The sequence below is a fragment of the Hemiscyllium ocellatum genome, chromosome 33 (genome assembly GCF_020745735.1).
Source record: "Hemiscyllium ocellatum isolate sHemOce1 chromosome 33, sHemOce1.pat.X.cur, whole genome shotgun sequence".
NCBI lineage: Eukaryota > Metazoa > Chordata > Chondrichthyes > Orectolobiformes > Hemiscylliidae > Hemiscyllium > Hemiscyllium ocellatum.
In genome coordinates, this window is record NC_083433.1 from 23,034,153 (window position 1) to 23,056,179 (window position 22,027).

At 41.9% G+C, this 22,027-nt stretch overlaps 1 protein-coding gene across 3 annotated transcripts in view; it reads right to left on the minus strand.

Moving 5' to 3' along the window:
- Positions 1-22,027, minus strand: part of LOC132831237 (ankyrin repeat and fibronectin type-III domain-containing protein 1-like) — a 125,111-nt gene that overhangs the window by 39,818 nt on the left and 63,266 nt on the right. For all 3 annotated transcript variants that reach the window (XM_060849246.1, XM_060849249.1, XM_060849247.1), the window contains exons 5-7: positions 21,781-21,969; positions 11,941-12,054; positions 1,612-1,709 (exon numbers count right to left, since the gene is read on the minus strand). In XM_060849246.1, coding sequence (XP_060705229.1) covers positions 1,612-1,709; positions 11,941-12,054; positions 21,781-21,969 — 401 coding nt within the window. The remainder of the gene's footprint in view (positions 1-1,611; positions 1,710-11,940; positions 12,055-21,780; positions 21,970-22,027) is intronic.

Sequence of the window (22,027 nt, forward strand, 5' to 3'; positions counted from 1 at the left end):
TATGTTGATTGTTATTTGATTTATCTTGTCTGTTGCTCTTTTAAAAACTATCAGGACTGAACTAAACTCCACAAAACCAAAATTGAGTTGCTGGGAAAACATGCAAATATTCACAGAATATTCATAGAAACAAAAAGGTAGGAGTAAGAGTAGGCTATTTGACTGAGTGCTGCTTGATCTGCTGTGCTTTTCCAGCACCACTCTAATCCAGACTCAGGTTTCCAGCATCCTCAGTCCTCGTTTTTATCTATTTGACTCTTTGAGCCTGCTCTGCATTTCAATATAATAATGGCTGATAATCCAACTCAGCACTTTGTTCCCACTTTCTCCCATACCTTGAGCTCTAAGAGCTATATCTAACTCCTTCTTAAAAGTATTCAATGTTTTGAGGCAGATAACTGCATAGGTTCACACTGTCTTGGTCAAGGAATTTCTCCACATCTCAAGTCCTAAATAGCCTATCCTGTATCCTTAAACCATGATCCTTGATTCTGGACTCTCTGGTCATCAGAAACATCTTTATCACATTTACTCTGATTAGGCCTGTTAAAATTTTATAGGTTTCTATGAAATTTCCCCTTCATTTTCCAGTGAACATAGTCCTACCTGATTCAGTCCCTCTTCATAGGTGAGTCCTGCCAGCCCAGGAATCAGTTTGGTAAGCGTCACTGCACTCTCTCCATAACTAGAACATCTTTCCTCAGATATGTGACCAACAATGCACGTTACTTCAGGTTTGATCTCACCAAGGCCCTATACAGTCAGCAGGCTGGAAGAACACAGCAAGCCAGGTAGCATCAGGAGATGGAGAAGTCAATGTTTCAGGTGTAACTCTTCTTCAGGTCTTCAAGAAGGGTTACACCCGAAACATCTGCAGTTTTTTTTTGCCTCTAACTAAAGCCCTATACAATTGCAACAAGACATCTCTACTCTTGAACTTGAATTTTCTGGCTATGAAGGCTAACATACCATTTATTTTCTTCACATCTGCTGTACTTGCATGTATGCTTACAGCAACTGGTACACATGGAGACCCAAGTCCCTTTCACAAATCAACTGCCTTTCAGATAATCTGCCTCATGCTTTTTGCTACCAAAGCAGATAACCCTATATTTGTCCAAATTATACTTCATCTGTCATGCATTTGCCCACTGATTCAACTTGCCTCAACTTATCACACTGAAGCATCTCTGCGTTGTCCTCATAGTTCATCCTCCCATCCAGCTTTGATTCGCATCAGAAAGATATACTGCACATATTTCTTCAGTGTCACGCATCAAATCTCATAGTCCAACATACGTAATAACTGCGAGTGGTGCAACATTTGAAGCAAGTTATTATTTCAGTATGTACAGATGTGATGAGATGTAGGTTGAACTGCTGACTCCTAACCTGCAACATGAAGCTTTCCCTATGCAGTAACACAATATGAATGAGTGTATCAGCCAGACAACCAGAATAAGAAAGCTGTGAGGTCAATGTTCTTGCAAATGCATTTTAAGGAATAGTCATATTGAACCTTCATGTAGTTTGGGCTATGAATTGGAATATGTCATAGACAAATGATGAAAGACCAAACACAAGGCAAGAATGTATACTGCTATCACTAACCATGTTGAGGCCTTCTATTGCGTACTGTAGTGACTTCAGATCCTCGACAGTTGCAGCTCCTACAGTAGATTCAAAGGTTTCGGTGTAACTCCACTCCACTGAAAGAGATGGACACTAAGATTGTTAATCTAGAGAACTGACTTGCTGCCACCAGCTCTCACCACCCAACATTCTACCTATGACCCTTTCCTGTGCAATGTTCCCTGACTTGCTTCATTCTCTCTCCCATTCTTCTAGTGTTCTACATTTTGGTAAGTTGTATTTCACATAAACATACACGCACATGCACAGTCACACTTACATGAATATGAAGAAAGGAGAACTTAGAACATGTTATTAAAGTCTTCAGCACACAAAATATGACAGAGTGTTTGGAAAGGGTTAGGAATTAAACTTCAAATACACTGGATAATCAAATAATAATGAGAAGAGGGACAGTCAATTATAGGACTAAAGTTTTTTTTAATTCACTTGTGGGACTTGGCCATTGCTGGCTGGCCAGCATTGACAGTCCATCCCTATTTGCCCTTGAGAAGGTGGTGGTGAGCTGCGTTCTTGAATCGCTGCAGTTCACTTGCTGTGGGTAGACCCACAATGCCGGTAAGGATGGAATTCCAGGGTTTTGACCCAATGACTGAAGGAACAGCAGTATATTTCCAAGTCAGAGTGGTGAGTGGCTTGGTGGGAAACTTGCTGGTGGTGGTATTCTCAAATACCTGCTGTCCTTGTCCTTTTGGGTAGAGGTGGCTGTGCGTTTGGAAGGTGCTGTCTAAGGACCCTTGGTATATTTCTGCATTTGTAGATAGTACACACTGCTGTTACTTAGCCCCGGTGGCAGAGGGATTGAATGTTTGTAGATGTGGTGCCAATCAAGTGCATTGCTTTGTCCTGAATGGTGTCAAGCTTCTTGAGTGCTGTTGGAGCTCCACCCATCCAGGCAAGTGTGGAGTATTCCATCGCACTCCTGATTTGTGTCTTGTGGATAGCCTTTGGGGTGGCAGGAGGTGAGTTAATCACTGCAGTATCCCTAGTCCTTGACCTGCTGTTGTAGCCTCTGTGCTTATATGGTGAGTCCAGTTGAGTTTCTGGTCAATGGTAACCCCAACGATGTTGACAGTGGGGGATTCGATGATAGTAAGACTGTTGAATGTCAAGGGGTGGTGGTTAGAGTGCCTCTTATTGGTGGTGGTAATCAGCATTTGTGTGGCGTGAAAGTTACTTGCTGTATCTGAATGCGTGTAGTAGACGAAATAAGGTAAATGAGCTTTTGGGTCAGATTGAAATTGGCAGGTATGATGTGGTGGGCATTATAGAGACATGGCTGCAAGGGAATCAGGACTGGGAGCTAAATATCCCAGGATATACATTCTATCAAAAAGACAGGCAGGTGGGCAGAGGGGGTGGGGTTGCCTTGTTGGTTAAAAATATGAAATTAAATCAATAGCAATATACAAAGTAGGGTCAGATGATGTAGAATCTGTGTGATTAGTGTTGAAGAACCACCACAGTTAAAAAAAAACCTTAATGGGAGTTATCTACAGACCTCCAAACAGGATTTGGGGCATAACATAAACCAAGAGATAGAAAAGGCGTGTAAGAAAGGCAGGGTTACAGTGATCATGGGGGGCATTTCAATATGCAGGTGGACTGGAAAAATCAGGTTGGTAGTGGATCGCAAGAAAAGGAATTTATGGAATGTCTTTGAAATAGCTTTTTGGAGCAGCTTGTGGAGTCCACCAGGGAACAGGCAATCCTGGATTTAGTGTTGTGCAGTGAGGCAGATGTGGTAAGGAAGCTTAGGTGAAGGAACCCTTAAGAGGCAGTGACCATCATATGATAGAATTTGCTCTGCAATTTGAGAGGGAGAAAGTGGAAACTGATGTAAAGTATTACAGCTGAATAAAGGGAACTACAGAGGCTTGAGGGAGAAGCTGAGTAGAATTGACTGAGAGAGCAGCCTAGCAGGAAAGACAGTGGGTTTCTAGGAGTAATCCCATGGACACAACAAAAATTCATCCTGACGAAAAAGGAAGCACACTAAAGGGAGGGTGAGGCAACTGTGGCTGACTGGGAAGGCAGGGACAGCATGAAAACAAAAGAAAAAGCATATAATGTAGGGAAGGGCAGTGGGAAGCCAGAGGATTGGGAAAACCACAAAGACGAACAGAGGACAAGAAAGAAATAAGAAGGGAGAAGATTAAATATGAGGATATGCTATCTGCCAATATTAGGAAAGATTGCAGGAGTTTCTTTTTTGTCCTTTATATATTTAGAGAGGCAAAAGTAGGCATTGGATTGCTGGAAAATTGTGTAGTAATGGGGAACAAAGAAATGGCTGAGGGCATTCTGGCTAAATTTGCAGATGTTACAAAGATGGGTAGAGAGACAGGTGTATTGAGGAGGTGGGGAGGCTGTATAAAGGTTTAAACAGGTTAGGAGTGTAGGCTAAGAAGTGGCAGATGAAATACGTGGCAAAGTGTGAGGTCATGCACTTTGGTAGGAAGAATAGAAGCATGGACTGTTTCCTAAATGGGGAGAAGATTCAGAAATCTGAATTGTAAAGGGACATAGGAGTCCTAGCCCAAGTTTTTCTTAAGGTAAACTTGCATTGGGTTGGTAATTAGGAATACAATGTTGTTATTCATCTCGAGAGGACTAGAACAAAGCAGGGATATACTCCTGAAGCTTTATAAGGCTCTGGTCAGACCACATTTAGAGTACTGTGAGCAATTTTGAGCCCCATACCTCAGAAAAGTATAGTCCCTGGCACAGGTCCAGAGGAGGTTCATGAGAATAATCCCAGGAATGAAAAGCTTACCATATGAGGCATGTTTTTGAGGATTCTGGGACTACACTTGGAGTTTAGAAGGGGGGAATCTGATTAAAACTTACAGAATAACGAATAGCGTGAACAGAGTGGACATTGGGAAGATGTTCCATTGGCAGGAGAGACGAGGACCTGAGGGCACAATCTTAGAGTAAAGGGAAGATCCTTTAGAATGGAGATAAGGAGAAACTTCTTTAGCCCGAGAGTGGGGAATTTGTGGAAGTCATTGCCGCAGAAGGCTATGGAGGCCAGGTCATTGAGTATATTTAAACAGAGATGGATAAATTCTTGATTGCTAAGGGGATCAAAGGTTATGGGGGAAAAGCAGGAAAATAGGATTGAAAATCCTAGCCATGATTGAATGGTGGAGCAGACTCGATGCACCAAATGGCCTAACGTCTGCTCCTATGTCTTATGGTCATGCACCTATACATTAAATTACATCCACAAACATGAACATTCAGATGCATAGATGCAAACATAACACAAGGCCAGGGAGGAAAATCATGGACTCTGGTGCTTTTCCTGCTTCTGTGTCTCTCATATATCCCCTACTTTAACTTTCCACTCACACCTTTGAGGATTGGAAACAGGGATTATTTATGATTTCCTCTGGAGTCTCTTAAGATTTTCAAATTATTTTTCATTCCAAGCAACAGATATTAAGTAATGCAGTCAAACAGTAACAACACCTTTTATTTATTGACATATGGGATATTTGGACTTACACCACAGCATATTTAGAAGAATACATCAATGGCTTCAAACACTACCAAGCCTCCATTAAACATAAAGCCACAATAAACAATGAAAGCGTTAATTTCACAGATTCCACAACATTTAAATTGACACAAAACAGTAGGCAGAAGTTAGCGACAAAGTTTGTTTCAAAATAACTGACACACAAAAAGCCATCTAGGAGAAAGTGAGGACTGCAGATGCTGGAGATCAGAGCTGAAAATGTGTTGCTGGAAAAGCACAGCAGGACAGGCAGCATCCAAGGAGCAGGAGAATTGATGTTTCGGGCATGAGCCCTTCAGGAATGAAGAAGGGCTCATGCCCGAAACGTCGATTCTCCTGCTTCTTGGATTCTACCTGATCTGCTGCGCTTTTCCAGCAACACATTTTCAACACAAAAAGCCATCACCTTACACACCCCCATTGCAGACAGATTAGAGCACAGCTATTGCACTTCCATTGCATTAGAATCAAAAGATACTTTCAGTGTGGAAACAAGCCAAATGGTTCATTGAGTCCCACTGACCCTCCGAAGAGCATCGCAGCCAGAGCCATCCCCTGCCCTTTCCCTGTAATCTTGCACTTCCCATGGCTAATTCACTTAAGGACATTTAGAAAGTCAAAACGCTATCCATTAGATCAGCATGATTTTATGAAGGAAAAATCATGATTGACTAACTTGCTAGAGTTCTTCTAAGATGTAACAAGCAAAGTGGATAATGGGGATACTGTAGATATAATTTATCTGGACTCTGGAAGATGTTTGATAAGGTGCCACACAAAAGGTTAATTCACAAAATTGGATCATATGGGATTGGGGTAATTTATTAGCCTGGATAAATGACTGGCTGATGGGTACTCAATGAATACAGTCCACTGATTTCTCAGCACCAAACCCAAACAAGCAGATAAAACATGTCCAGAAACCCTAACCACTCTCCCCTACATCAAAGACATCTCGGAAATGACTGCCAGACTACTCAGACCCCTTGGCATCATGGTAGCCCACAAATCCACCAACACACTAAAACAGCAGCTAATGAACTTGAAAGACCCTATACAGACAAGCAAAATTAATGTCATTTACAAAATACATAGAACATAGAAAAATACAGCGCAGTACAGGCCCTTCGGCCCTCAATGTTGCGCCGACCGAATCCTACCTAACCTACACTAGCCCAATAACTTCCAAATGCCTATCCAATGCCCGCTTAAATGACCATAAAGAGGGAGAGTTCACCACTGCTACTGGCAGGGCATTCCATGAACTCACAACCCGCTGTGTAAAGAATCTACCCCTAACATCTGTCCTATACCTTCCACCCCTTAATTTAAAGCTGTGTCCCCTAGTAACAGCTGACTCCATGAGCGGTAAAAGGTTCTCAGTGTCTACCCTATCTAAACCCCTAATCATCTTGTACACCTCTATCAAATCTCCCCTAAACCTTCTTTTCTCCAATGAGAACAGCCCCAAGTGCCTCAGCCTTTCCTCATACGATTTTCCTACCATACCAGGCAACATCCTGGTAAACCTCCTCTGCACTCGTTCCAATGCCTCCACATCCTTCCTATAGTATGGCGACCAAAACTGCACACAATACTCCAGATGAGGCCGCACCAGAGTCTTATACAACTGCAACATGACCTCAGGACTCCGGAACTCAATTCCTCTGCCAATAAAGCCCAGTACACCATATGCCTTCCTCACAGCACTATTTACCTGGGTGGCAACTTTCAGAGATCTGTGTACATGGACACCAAGATCCCTCTGCTCATCCACACTACCAAGTAGCCTACCATTAGCCCAGTAATCCATCTTCTTGTTACTCCTACCAAAGTGAATGACTTCACACTTAGCTACATTGAATTCCATTTGCCACCTTTCTGCCCAGCTTTGCAACTTGTCTATATCCCGCTGTAACCTGCCACATCCTTCCTCACTATCCACAACTCCACCGACTTTTGTGTCATCCGCAAACTTACTCACCCAGCTTTCAAGCCCCTCCTCTAGATCATTTATAAAGATAACAAAAAGCAATGGTCCCAAAACAGATCCTTGAGGTACACCGCTAGTAACTGCACTCCAAGATGAACCTATACCATCAACTACTACCCTCTGTCTCCTTCCAGCCAGCCAATTTCTAATCCAAACCTCTAATGCACCCTCAATGCCATACCTCCGTAGTTTTTGCATTAGCCTACCATGGGGTACCTTATCGAACGCCTTACTAAAATCCATATACACAACATCTACTGCTTTACCCTCGTCCACCTCCTTAGTCACCTGCTCAAAGAACTCAATAAGGTTTGTGAGGCACGACCTGCCCTTCACAAAACCATGCTGACTATCCTTGATCACGTTATTCCTATCCAGATGTTCATAAATCTTATCCCTTACAATTCTCTCTAAGACTTTGCCCACCACAGAAGTCAGACTCACTGGCCTATAGTTACTCGGGCTATCCCTACTCCCCTTCTTGAACAAGGGGACCACATTCGCCATCCTCCAGTCTTCTGGTACTATTCCCGTTGACAATGACAACATAAAAATCCAGGCCAATGGCTCTGCTATCTCCTCCCTAGCTTCCCAGAGGATCCTAGGATACATGCCATCAGGCCCAGGAGACTTATCTATTTTCATCCTTTCCAGTATTCCCAAAACCTCTTCCCTACATACTTCAATGCCATCCATTCTAATCACTTGTGACTCAATATTCACACCAGCAACAGTGTCCTGTTCCTGAGTGAATACTGACGAAAAGTATTGATTTAGTGTCTCTCCAATCTCCTCCGCCTCCACGCACAACTTCCCACTACTATCCTTGACTGGACCGATACCTACCCTAGTCATCCTTTTATTCCTGACATACCTATAGAAAGCCTTTGGATTTTCCCTAATCCTACCAGCTAAGGACTTTTCATGTCCCCTTCTCGCTGCTCTTAGCTCTCTCTTTAGATCCTTCCTGGCTACCTTATAACTCTCAATCGCCCCAACTGAACCTTCACGCCTCATCTTTACATATGCCGCCTTCTTCCCTTTCACAAGGGATTCCAATTCCTTATTAAACCACGGCTCCTTCACAAGACCCTTAACTCCATGCCTGACTGGTACATACTTATCAAGGACACTCAGTAGCTGTTCCTTGAACAATCTCCACATATCATTAGTATTCTTCTCTTGAAGCCTGTTTTTCCAATCCACACATCCAATACCGTGCAATAACTGTAACAAACACTACACTGGATAAACAGGCAGAAAACTAGCCACCAGGACACATGAACATCAACTAGCCACAAAACAACATGACCCTCTCTCACTAGTATCCTTACATCCAAATAAGGAAGGACACCACTTTGACTGCGACAACATATCCATCCTAGGACAAGCCAAACAGAGACATGCACAAGAATTGCTATAAGTATGGCATTCCAATCGGAACTCTATCAACAAGCACATTGACTTGAACCCTAGTTATCATCCCCTGAGAAAAAGAACAGGAAATGACTCCACCACAGGAAATGACATCTCCAACCTAAAGAAACCCAAACATATAAACAGAAAGCAGGAATCATCATCAGTGCCTAATCTGAAGGTTCACTGAAGATGTTACCTAGCATGGTTACAAAATGTCTGTAAACCTTCCAGCTCAACGAGCAAACCGACATCCAGAACTTCAATCTGAGCTACAAGTCTTCTCAAAACTTGCTAGATTGAGTTTAGGCCTGGAACTTAGAAGAATGAGGAGAGATAAAATTGAGATATTAAAGATGATAAAAGGTGTGGATAAAATAGATGTGGAGCAGGTGCTTCCTCTTGTGGGGCATTCTAGGACGAGAAGTCATTGTTTTAAATTTGCGACCCCTTATCTAAGACTGAGTTGAGGAGAAACTACTTCTCCCAAGTTCTGTGATTCTGTGGAATTTGCTACCTTGAAATGTGGTGGATGCTGGGACAGTGAGCAAATTTAAGGAGGAGTTAGACAGATTTTTAATTGGTAATGGGTTAAAGGGATATGGAGAGAAGGCATGAAAACGGATGGGAGGAGCATATCAGCTCTGATCGAATGGTGGAACAGACTTGATGGGCCGAATGGCCAGTTCTGCTCCTATATCTAATGAACTTACGAACTCAGCATGGCCAACTTTGCACAGAGCTGAAACATTTTAACCAGTTATTATCCTTTTCACTGCGAATTAGATCTCAATCCAAATTTGAATTTAACAATTGACAGTGTTCATTAAAATAACACCCACTACAATTCCTATTCCCTAACATCAAAGCTCCTTAACATTTACAGCCTGAAGATAGAGATTTCCCATTCAGGGTATCACTTTATCGATAAGAATAAAATTGTTCATTCTCTATTGCTGCCTCCTCTGTCTCTCCACTTTCCTTGTAGGCACCTTCTCTACACTCCTGTCACTTCTTTCTCTCTCCAACTTCCTACCTCCTCCAGCCTTCCTCTCCTGCCTTGCAGTCTCCCTCTGTCTCTTTCACCACCCCTCTATCCATATTATGTCCCCCAACTCATGCAGCCATTATTCCCTTTCGTCCTTCTCCCCGATCTCTGCACCTTCCCTCTCCCCACATTCCAACCCATGCAGCCTCCCTTCCTCAATGCTGCAACCACCTCTTCTCCCCAAATCCCACTAAACCCTGCAGCCTTTTCCTGTGTCTCCCCCAATAACCTCTGCTTCTCTCACCTCAACCCTCCAGCTTCTTTTCTTCCCCCAAAATCCTGCACCTCCCCCATTCCCTCTTCTTCCAACAACTTTCACAGCCTCCTTCCCACTTCATCTTCCCGATCCATTAAGTCTCCCCAGCCTGTGGAGCCCTGTCACTCTCTTGCCGATTGACATTTGCTGCTTCTATCTCTTTTCCCTGATTTCTGTAGTCTCTCCTCCTTATCCAGTGATCTCTCTCACAGACCACCCCAGACTTGTCTCCCCCACCCCTGTAGACTCCTTCTCCCTCTTTCTTTTCACATTGAGTCATACAGCAAAGAAACAGACCCTTCAGTCCATTGAGTCCATGCCGAATATAATCCCAAATTCCCACCCGAGGTTATGCAGCCTCTCCCCTCTCTCTTATCCCTATTAACATCTGCCACCTCTATCTTTCTCTCCCCTAATCTCTGCCTCTCTCCTCCAGTGACCCTGCACCTTCTCTCTTACCTCTCTAAGACTTACAGTCTTCTGCCCTCTCTCTCCCTCCTCCACCAACTCCTGCAGTCTCCTGTCTGTCTCTCTGTCTCTATCCCTGCCCTGCCTGGTAACTTGCTTTACTCCCACCTTGCTTCCCCAGCCTTGGCTTCATTTCTACGATCTCAGCCTTGCTTCTCTGGGCCCCAATGAGATCACCTCTCAGCTTTAATCTTCTTCAGTGAAAACAGTGCCAGTTTCTTCAGGATTTTCTGGTAGATGTAACCTCTCAGTCTTCTCCTTGAAGAAGAAACGTGATGACAGCAGAGGTTAATGATTGGCAAAATACTGCAATTTCCACTAATGCATTGAGGTATTCTTTTGGTGGCTGCTCAGAAAGGATGGCAGCCTAACACTGTTTTGACATCCTTAATATTTCCTGCTGGTGCGAGGTTTTGTGCTGGAAGCTTCTATATAAAAATACATATCCTCTGATCTCCCTACAGCACTTAATAATTGTAGTATTTTAACATACAGTAACAGTAATAAATCATTCGACCCATCGAGCCTGCTCCTGCATGAAATGAGATAATAATACAGAAACAAAATAAGCAACAGGAGTTGGAGAAGGCCATTCAGTCCCTTGAGTTTGCTGTGCCTTGCAATACCATATCCTTTAAGTCTCTTTGATCAAATATCTATCAAATTCAGTCTTGGATGTTTCAAAGACCCAACCTCCTCTGTTGTCTGGGGAAGATAATTCTGAATCTTTAAACAGTGTCTGCTTGTTTTGGATTTTCCCATAAGGAAGCTTCCACCCTGTCAAACTCCCTCAGAAGTGTGTATGTTTCTCTCTCCAATCAGTATGGTTTTAGCCTGCTCAACTTTTTATTATAGGACAACTCCTTCATCCCAAGAATGTGAACCTTCTTGGAACTGCTTCCAATGTAAATGCATCCTTAAGGAACGAGATCAAAACAGGAAGTGTGGTCTTAACAATGCCATTTACAGTTATAACAAGAAGAAATCAGTATTGGTATAGTTCAAAATGGTAGTCTGATACTGTTGAACTTACTTTTGAACAAATATTTTTCTTACCAATTTTTTCCCAACCTCTTTTGTAAGTAGTGCACTCTCTTACTCAGCTATACATGTGGCCAGTGTCCTCCAGTCTCTTGCCAATGTTACTATTCTTACAGTCTAATACTACGCAATGAGTGTTGGCAGGCTTTGTGACCACTGGAGCAGAGACCATAACTGAGCACAGTCATGTGCTCACTCAGGGTCTCTCTCTCCCTCTCTCTCTCTCTAACACACAGACACTTGACAGTGATTAGGAGCACACTCCTAATTTGATTTTCCCCTCACTTAAAGGAGGTGTGCTGAGGTCAGTTGGAAAGTTGTGACTGACAGAGATCAGTTAATACAATACAGTGTGGTTGACTTTGTTCATTTCCTGTGAAATATTATTCAGTTACTCACAGCCTTACCCAGTGGTAGAGATGGAAAGAAATTCTGCACAGAACAGAAATTCTGCAAAGCCTGCTCACAAATTAAACAGCTAGCAGCCCTACAGCAGACAAGTTGCAGCAGAGACATCTGGAGCAATTATATCAGATTACCTTTGTAGCGAGTGATTATCAAGGTGTTGCTCCTTGCTGGTTCCTGGAATGTGACTCGAAGGGATGTAGTACCAGTTACTGACAAACACACTTTCTCTGGAGAATCAGGGACATCTGTCAAGGAAAGAGATAACTCAGGTCATCCTATCATTCAGTGTAAAACTGAATCTGCCTGAAACAGTTGACGCACACAGGGAAATGACTGCATTCCTCAGTTTGATAGTTTATATTATGAAGTCAGGTTTGGCTGTTCTCAGAAGGGAAGTCCACTTCCATGTCAGGGAACATCAACAACCTTTATTAAGTATGCACACTTTATACAGGAGACGATTAGACAGGACATGTCTGGAAGACTACACAATGGGGACTCAGTATATGATCTGACATCATCATGACATAGTTACCTATGCACATGCTCAGTAGCTATTATTACAATAAAACTATACCATTAACCCTTTTCTCTATATCTCCCCCAAGTCTTCTCTTCTCACAAACAGTTAACCTCATGAACTATTTACAATTTCCATCCAACTTCTATGTTCCCACTACCCGAAATCTCTTTCACCCGCGGTGTCAATTATGCCAGTGTTCTTGGCTCTCCTGGAGGACTTTTAGTATGTATGTGCTCCCTGATCATTTCCTTGGATGCCAAATGCATTATTCGACTGTGATGGCAGCTTCTCTTCTGGCACTTGGGCTGTGATACGTCCAGTGAATGTTAAATTAACATGTAGAATTAAGGAAAAGCTGATTAAAGAGATAAGCTTCCAGAACTTGAATAATCACAAATCTTTGAAAACAGAACATAATGAACAAAAAAATCACCCTCTCATTTCATTTTGCACAACAGTGTGATCCAGAGATTAATCTAGTCAATGAAATGAAGAACAATGAGTATTCTGAAAACAATTTTGCAGTCGAGAAAATGATGATTTCTCTATCTCTCCTATGGAAGGCATTTATTCTTCCTTATGTGATGGTAATGCCTCTACACTTAACTTCAGCTTGAGGTTACACAAGGACACCTCAGAAACAGAAGGCAGGAGTGCACCAACATCAACAATAAAATCACTAGAATATTTGAGGGAATCAGACTGTCTTGAACACTTGCATCTGGATTAGGATCCATAGGAAGTTCCTGTGGTGTACTTTGATTTGCAGACCTATTTGCAGGTTTAACATCAGGATCTTGCACTTTCTCTACTAGGGTCTCACTGGTAATGGGAAAGGTAGCTAGTATCGGTGCTTTCACAGCTACGGTTATACAGATATATGGTTATAGAGTCATACAGAACAGAAACAGACCCTTGGATCCAACTTGTGCATTCTGACCAAGTTTACTAAACTAAGCTAGTCCCACTTGCCTGTGTTTGATCCATATCCCTTTATAACTTTTCTATTCATTACCTGTCCAAATGTCTTTTAAATGTTGTAACTGTATCTACGTATACCATTTGGGCAATACACTGTCACAGTGATTAACACTACTGCCTCACAGTGTCAGAGACCCAGATTCGTTTCCAGTTTTGGGTGACTGTGTGGAGTTTGCACATTCTCTGTTTCCTCCCACAGTCCAAAGATATGCAGGTTAGGTGGAATGGCCATGGTATTGTGTCGATGCTGTCATTTTAAGAAGGTTATTTTGTCCGTGGTATTTTCTTTGCAAAGAGGTTGTAAAGGCAGAGGTGGCAAAGTGTCTGGTTTAACAATAGAACAAGAGTGGCCAGTTTGCCCAGTTCAGGTTTTTTTCTAGTTTGTTTTAGCTGTAGCAGTCACAAAGTGTGTGAATCCAGGGGAGTTGCAGGCTTCAATAAAGAACTCCTCTAACTTTCTTCTAAAATCTCTTTGGATGTTGTTCCCTCCTGCCTGTAAACATCTACGTTTGAATGTACTTTTTGGCTAAAGAGTTTAATTTTGTCACGTATTCACGATTTTCCACCACAAGATTTGGTTAGATTCCTTACAGAATGGAAACAGGCCCTTTGGCCCAACAAGGTAAAAACAATGATTGCAGATGCTGGAAACCAGATTTTGGATTAGTGGTGCTGGAAGAGCACAGCAGTTCAGGCAGCATCCGTGGAGCAGCGAAATTGACGTTTCGGGGAAAAGCCCTTCATCAGGAATAAAGGCAGAGAACCTGAAGCGTGGAGAGATAAGCTAGAGGAGGGTGGGTGTGGGGAGAAAGCTTTCGGCCCAACAAGTCCACACCAACCCTCTGAAAAATAACCCACCCAGACCCATTTCCTTATCCTATACTTACCCCGACTAATGCACCTAACACTATGGGCAATTTAGCAAGGCCAATTCACCTGACCTGCACATCTTTGGATTGTGGGAGGAAACCGGAGTACCCGGAGGAAACCCACACAGATACGGGGAGAATGTGCAAACTCCACACAGACAATCACCCGAGGCAGGAATCGAACTCGGGTCACTGGTGCTGTGAGGCAGCAGTGCTAACCACTGAGCTACCAAATGTTTAAGGAATGCTACCGTATTGGAAGAGTCAATTAGTAATAGTTACCGTATGGGTTGGTTAAATTTTCCAACAGTTAAATTATTATAAATTTTACTTCCTTTTGTTCAACTGGGTAGTGTTTAAATAAATTGTTTTCCTTAAAGCCAAATGGGTTGACCAGCTGCATTACACCTAGAATATCCACTTCACATCTTCCTTTAAAATAAGAAAAAAGTTAGGGTCTAGGCTACCTTTTTAAAATATTTGGGGTGGGGTTGGTGGTGGTGGTGACTGGCCTAGTCCATAATGATATATATGGGGAATATGGGGATATGGTAAAGGGCTAGGTTTGGAAGGGATGCTCTTCAGAAGGTTGCTGCATATTGTTATGAAGATGTGGGTGTACTGTACCTTTAGGAAAGTTAAAACGTAGCAGAACTATCTGACAACACCAAGTGTTCTGAACAAGATACAATGTAACCTCTTGGTCCAGCAGCCAGTGTAGCTGGTTGCCTAGAGACAAAAACAAATTTGAATTGTGCCAATCAGTTTAAATTACACCCTAAAAAAAGTCAAATTAAGTTTGAAATTAGTATATTAACAATATTAAAAATCAATGACACAATCTGATGCTTTCGGGTATAAGACTGAGAAAACTTGAACAGTTGAAGGAGAACTGCCAAGCCATCAACACATGCAGACTACAGAATAACTCTTTTAAAGGTACCTTTATCGATTAGTGACCTGTGAAATAGAAATCCCTAAGAAGAAGAAAAGACAACAGAGGAAGATATACAGAGAAGATTTGACAGTTGGCTGCTTTTGAAATTTGTTAAAATTCCTGCTTAACATTTATCAGACTAGTATTACAGAAGGGGAAGTGAAAGATAGGTTAGAGGAAGGAGTACTAAATAGTTGTTAGTTAATTATTCTCTGTTATAGTTGTTACTTTTACTTTTAGTAATTCCTGGCCTCTCGAATTTTCACACATTACTGCATGGGATAAATCTTTTCTGTGTTGTTGGTTTAAAATAACCGGGGCGAGGGGTTACCCCATGTCGTAACAATACTTGATGGGCTGAATGGCCTCTTTTTGCACTGTAAGGATTCGTTTTGAGTCTTTACAGGGCACTTAACTTGCAGCTGCCGTTGGGAAATCCCGCAGCAGCTGGTAAGTGGGCACACAGTAACCAGTAAGCCTAGGAATCTAGTGCAGTGTGGATTTGGGCCTAGTCTCTACAGAGCCCTTAGCTTGGAGCAATAGTCAGGAAACCTCACAGCAGCAGCCAGGAGGCAGGGACACAATAACTGGCAATCCTATAAATTTAATGCAGTATAAAGTCAGACCCAGACTCTACAGGGCATTTGGCTTCCAACAGCAGTCATGAAACACTGCAGCAGTAGCCAGGAGGTGGGGACACAAGAAGGATGTGATAGAACTGGAGGGGTATAGAGGAGGTTCACTAGGATGCCTCGGATTGAGTTTTAAGAAAAGACTAGATAGGCTTGGATTGTTTTCTTTAGAGCAGAAAATACTGAGGAGGGATATGATTGAGATGTAAAAGATTATGAGGGGTATGGACAGGGTCGGTAGGGAGCAGCTGTTCCCCTTTGAAGAGGGGTCAATCATGAGGGGACATAGCTTTAGGACAAAGGGCAAGAAATTCAGAGGGGATTTGGGAAAAATCTTTTCACTCAGAGGGTGGTGGGAATCTGGAGTGCACTGCCTGGGAAGGTAGTGGAGGCCAGAAATCTTACAATCTTTAAAAAAAATAACATTCAAGGATATAGGAAAAGTACAAGAAATTGGAATTAGTGCACTTTTAGTGGGAGTTACATTGGTGCTAACTTGGTGGGCCAAAGAGTCTTTTCTGTGCTGTATGAATCTATGAACTTCTTCTGACAGTTCATTCCACATATGAACCATTCTGTGTGTGATAAAGTTGTCTCTCAGGCCCTTTTTAAGATCACTTTAAAAATAGGCCCTCTAGTTTTCAAGTCCCTCGTGCAGCTCATGAATTTGCAAACCTCTGTAAGGTCATCCCTCAACCTCCCACGTTCCAGTGAGAAAAGTCCCAGCCTCTCCTTATGACACAAATCCTCCAGACCCAGTCACATCCTTGTAAATCTTGTCTGTACCTTCTCCAATTTAATAACATACTTCCTATAGCAGGGTGACCAGAACAGTACACATTCCTCCAAAAGTATAACTACAAACATGACGTCCCAACTCCTTCACATAATGGTCTGAGCAATGAAGGCAAGTGTGCAAACAGCAAACACTTCCATCTGATAGTACTGTAATCTTTTTGGATGTGGTACAGCATTTGTGCATTCCTGTGCTATAATATGTACTGTACTGGGACCTTTGTAATTTGTGAATCCAGGTCTGTGGCTATATAGCTCTGTGTGATTGCTAATAGGGCTGGTCTTTTAGCTGCTCTTAACTGATGCTTGGCTTTAAACATTTCTAAGGTATTCCTGAGCTCTAGAAATGCTCTGCTGTTTTTACTAATAGAAAACTTGAATACTTATATGGCTAGCTGATGAGACTCAATTGCAGACTTTAGTTGACATTTCTGCTGAGTTATAATCTCAAAATATTCAATATTGATTGACTGAATTTGGACTTAAACGTCTCCTTCTGCCTTGATAGTTTTTCAATAGCTTCCCATAGCTGCTGAACCACCTCTTGGTGATCTGTTTCAGAGGTTTGAATCTGTAAAGTTCATCTGAATGTTGTTTGCTCATTGTCTTGTTATGACAGTACATTGATAATATTACATAATTTGCAAAGGAAGCCAATTGGTTTTTTTAAAAAATAGACACTAAATCTTGCAAGATGGACCTTAGCAGTAAAATTACTTGTTTATGTTCATTCAATACAGTCCAAAAAAGCAGACAGACTTGTGTATTACCTCAGTATCAAATCATAAAGAAAGACGCTCAGAATTTGATTAAACTTTGGACAAGACAAAACCTTGAACAAGATCTTTTTAAAGCTGTGAGAATTCAAATCTTCTGAAAGAACAAGTGTCTAGAAGGACATCACAGCCTGACATAACTGACTTTGTTTCTATAAAAATAATTCCTCAAAATTAATGCTGTAACTCTTTTAAGTTAAGACAGGCAATGAACCACCATTTTTGACAGAACTCCAAGAAGAATTCTGAGAGGACCTCTTGTAGTACATGGTAGTTCCTTACCCTTTGACAGGATTCAAGTCCCACCTTGAACATAGGTGGGACTTGAACATAGAACATTATAGTGCAGTACAGGCCCGTCGGCACTCGATGCTGCGCCGCCCTGTCATATTAATCTGAAGCCCATTCCACCTACACTATTCCATGTATGTCCATATGCCTGTCCAATGACAACTTAAATGCACTTAAACTTGGCGAATCTACTACCGTTGCAGACAAAGCATTCCACACCCTTACTAGTCTCTGAGTAAAGATTACTTTCATCTTTATAAATAGCTTTCATCTGTACCTATTTTTAATCTTTGTATCTATAACGTAGTGCATATCTGCATCACCTTTTTACTCAGTAACTTTCAGCCACTGTGTTATAAACTGATCTTTATCTTTTGTTAGTGGTTATTTTTGATGTGGAACATTTGAAAATGAAAGAGGACAAAACATGCTATACAAATTCATAGTTCATGGATCACTCTTCAGAACGTCTGGCATGTAAATGTATGCCATATGCAGTTGATTTCTGCTAATAGAAATGTGGGTTTCCTCCAGGTACTCTGGTTCGTCTCACCATTCAAAGATGTGCAGGCTAGGGGATTGGCCATATTAAATTGCCCATAATAGCCAGGGATGTTAGGTTAGATGGATTAGCCAGGGGAAATGCAGGGTTACAAGGTTAGAATAGGGGGTTGGGTCTGGGTGGGATGCTCTTTGGACTTGATGGGCTTTCACACTGTAGGGATTCTATGATGATCCAAATCTATACACGCAAGGTACAATCCAGCCTCTCTGAATCTTCAATGCTCATGAATCTGTGTCAAAGTTCTGAAATCTCCTTCATGTATGTTTGAAGATCTGTTTTTAATTCTAAATGTTGGAAGTAAGTTTTGAAACTTCACTAGTGTTCATTTGTGGGTGAAACACTTTAAAATTGTCTTCATCTGCTTTCCCTCTCACTGCTTGAGTGTCTACAATTAGTGTTTGTTCACTGCACTTAGCCTGAAACACTGGCAAGTCCTCTAGTTTTATTGAGTTTCCTGAAATTTTATTTAGATACTCACCATCATTAATGTTGAATATACTGACAGAAATGGAGATTTCAGGATGTCAGTCTTTTTTTCCATCCCTGCATGGCTTCTGACATTCATTACAAGTAGAAATTTCCACACCTAATTGTATTTGCTGCTGCTGTTTTTTTTTGATCGGTGAGCTCACTGGAATAGACAGATAAATGCAGCTCTTTGTTGCTTTGTTCCAAAAAGAGTTGATTCTCTTTCCAAGAGATACAGAGATGCCATGATTGTTGGTAGTGGAGTCAAAAGGTACAGGAAGATTCATGATACTGCTTCCACAAAATCAACAACACGAGTGGCAGCTCCATTCTCTGCCACTCCTTCCTGAAGAAACCCTCTTCCAGCCGGCCACCTTCATCCCTCCCATTTCTTCTAGCTTTGCCCCAAAGAGAAATGAAAGATCTACATTATTTCCCTGCGGTTTTGTGGATGGAGTTTCTGTCATGGACACTGATTCTAAACAAAGTTGGCTCAAAACCTCAAAAGCACCTACAAGTAATAAATAGGAATTGTGATTAGAAATGATGTCCAAACATTGATGATCTCTTTCCCATTATGATGAAGCTCAGACTGTATCTGCCTCTCGCAGATACCTCTTGCACCTTGAAGTTGAATTAAAGGCACTTGGAGACATCTGGGTTACAATCATGGTGTGGAATCCCATTGAATGGAGACACATGTCCTCATATCTAAAGCAAACTGAGTTTTCCTGCCTTTATCCATGATATCTGTATACCAGAAATCCATCAAGAAGGAGGATACTTGTTCTTTTGCATTTGCGATTTCCTTGACAATTGTAGACTTGAGTTGTCTGTGTCCAAACTTCTGCCCTTCAGATGGAAATCCTTTACTGCTGTTTGGGCAAATTATTCTTAAATCTCCCATTGATAATGGAGCAGATTTGGCTCCGGTGAGGATATGTCCCCACCACTCAATGTGGCAGGGATGTGGGAAAGTTACAATTGGTGCACATCTCTCGCTGCTGAGACACTCTTACAGTTCTGCATCCTCCAAGCTGAACTTTACAAAACAGCTTACTCCAACTCTATCCCTGCATGACCTGTGTGTGCATTCTACATTCCAGAAAGCTCTAGGATGGGTAGGTTGGAGGGTATCTAAGGTTTGGGCCTGCTGATGTCTTGCCTGTGCCAGTGGCTGGGTGCTGTGTGGCTTTTTCTTCCCTGTAATGTCATCACCAGATTAACTTTAAAGTCCTCCACTTGGCTTCTCTTCAAGTACATTCTTGTCACTTGTTGGTTTTCTGGTTGTTGTCACCAGTTGCCACTATGTAATAAGATCAGCCCTGGGTTGTTGATAGAAGATGATACACCCATGGCAGTGAACATCATTTGGAATATTGTGAGCAATTTTGGGATCTGTATCTAAGCAAAGATGAACTGGCATTGGAGTGGGCCCAGAGGAGATTTGCAAGAATGATCCCAGGAATGAGGGGCCTGTATTATGAGGAACTGTTGAGAACTCTGGGTTTTAATCGATGGAGTTTGAAGAATGATGGAGGAATGTGATTGAATCTTCCAGGATACCAAGAGGCCCAGATAGACAGGATGTGCAGAAAATGTTTTCAATAGTAGGAGAGTCTAGGACCTACAGGCACATCCTCAGGGTGAAGGGGCAACCCTTTAGAACTGAAATGGGGAGAAATTTCTTCAGCCTCAATCTGGAACTCATTGTCACAGAAAACCATAGAGTCCAAGTAATTGAGTGTATTTAAGACAGAGATAGATAGGTTCTGAATAATTAAGGTGATCAAAGGTTATGAGGAGAAGGCAGGAGAATGGGATTGAGAAATACATCAGTCATGATCGAATAGCAGTGCTGACGTGATAAGCTGAATGGCCTAATCCTGTTTCTATAACTTATGATCAATGACTTTTATTACAATGTGGAGGAGTTGGTGTTGGACTGGGAAGGACAAAGTCAAAAATCACACAACACCAGGTTATAGTCCAATAGGTTTATTTCGAAGCACTTGCTACCTGATGAAGGAGCAGTATTCTGAAAGCTAGTGCTTCTAAATAAACATGTTGGATTATAACCTGGTGTTGTATGATTTTTAACTTTGTCCACCTTTATTACATATACACATTATACATGGGAGAGATTAAGAGAGGACATTTCTTCACACTCTTCACACTCAGGTCCCTGTTCCATGTCCTCTGATGTCACCTTTACATAGTATAAGTAGTTAACATTACAGTAAAGGTATAGCTAACCCTTTATTCCACAGTTCATTGTTCTTAATTAGTTTGTGGGCAGTGATACTGAACCAAACATTGCAGTGAGTGGAATTCAGGCGAAAGAGGTAAATCGGATCAGAATGGAGGAAGGAGACAGCAGTGGTTGGTGACAGCATTTTCAAACCCATGACCTCTTCCATCTAGATTCGGAAGGCCAGCAGATTCATAGGAGCGCCACCTCCTGTTAGTTCCCTTCAAGCCACATGCCACCCCGATTGGACTGCATAACTGTTTCCTTTCTGTCACTAGGTCAGAAAGCTTGAACTCTCGCCTTGATAGTCTAAAGACCCACATGGGCTTTCTCCACATGGATTGCAGTGGTTAAAAAAGGCAGTTCACTACTATTTTCTCAACAGCAAGTTGGGATGAACCAGAAGAATTAAAGAAAAGAGTACCTGTTAGTGAGTAGCAACGTACCACAGGAGTGTGGCGCTTGGAAATGAGAAACATGTGATGGAGCCATTTGGAATGGATCCATGTAGAGCTGGTAACTGTACCACGAAATATACCAGAACTGAATTTAACTTGGTTTCTTTTAATTTTCTTGCTATACATGGAAAGAAATAAAGAAAATATCTAGCTCATACAGGGTTAGAATCTGGACCACACCACATAGGTAGCTACAGAAGTAGATCCATGACATATCACTCCCCATAGGAACAACCAGTGTATGACCTTTCAGTAAAATCCTGTATAGGGTAGTGGATCCAATAAAAGGTTAACAAGCAACACTTGCTGACTTTGATGACCATATCATTCTCTTTGAAGAATGAACTTTGCTGAGAGACATATAGACTCTGTAAAATAGTGATTCGTCAGCCTCTAAAGTAGTTTCACTAACTATATGTACTTACGTGCATTCTCAAAAGCAGTTTTCATTTGCTTATACAGCTTTTGTCTGAACCTCCAAGTCCGGAGTTCCCTGGTCTTACTGTAGAAATCAGCCTCTGAAGATTCAGTCCTGAGTTCTAATAGTTCTGTAATTTTCTGTGTTGCTTTGCTCACTAAAGTGGTCAGGTGCATTTCCCAGTTGCCTTCATTGACTAGAAGGACAGAACATCAGCATGAAGAATGTAGAGAAAAGAGAAAAAGAGAATGAGG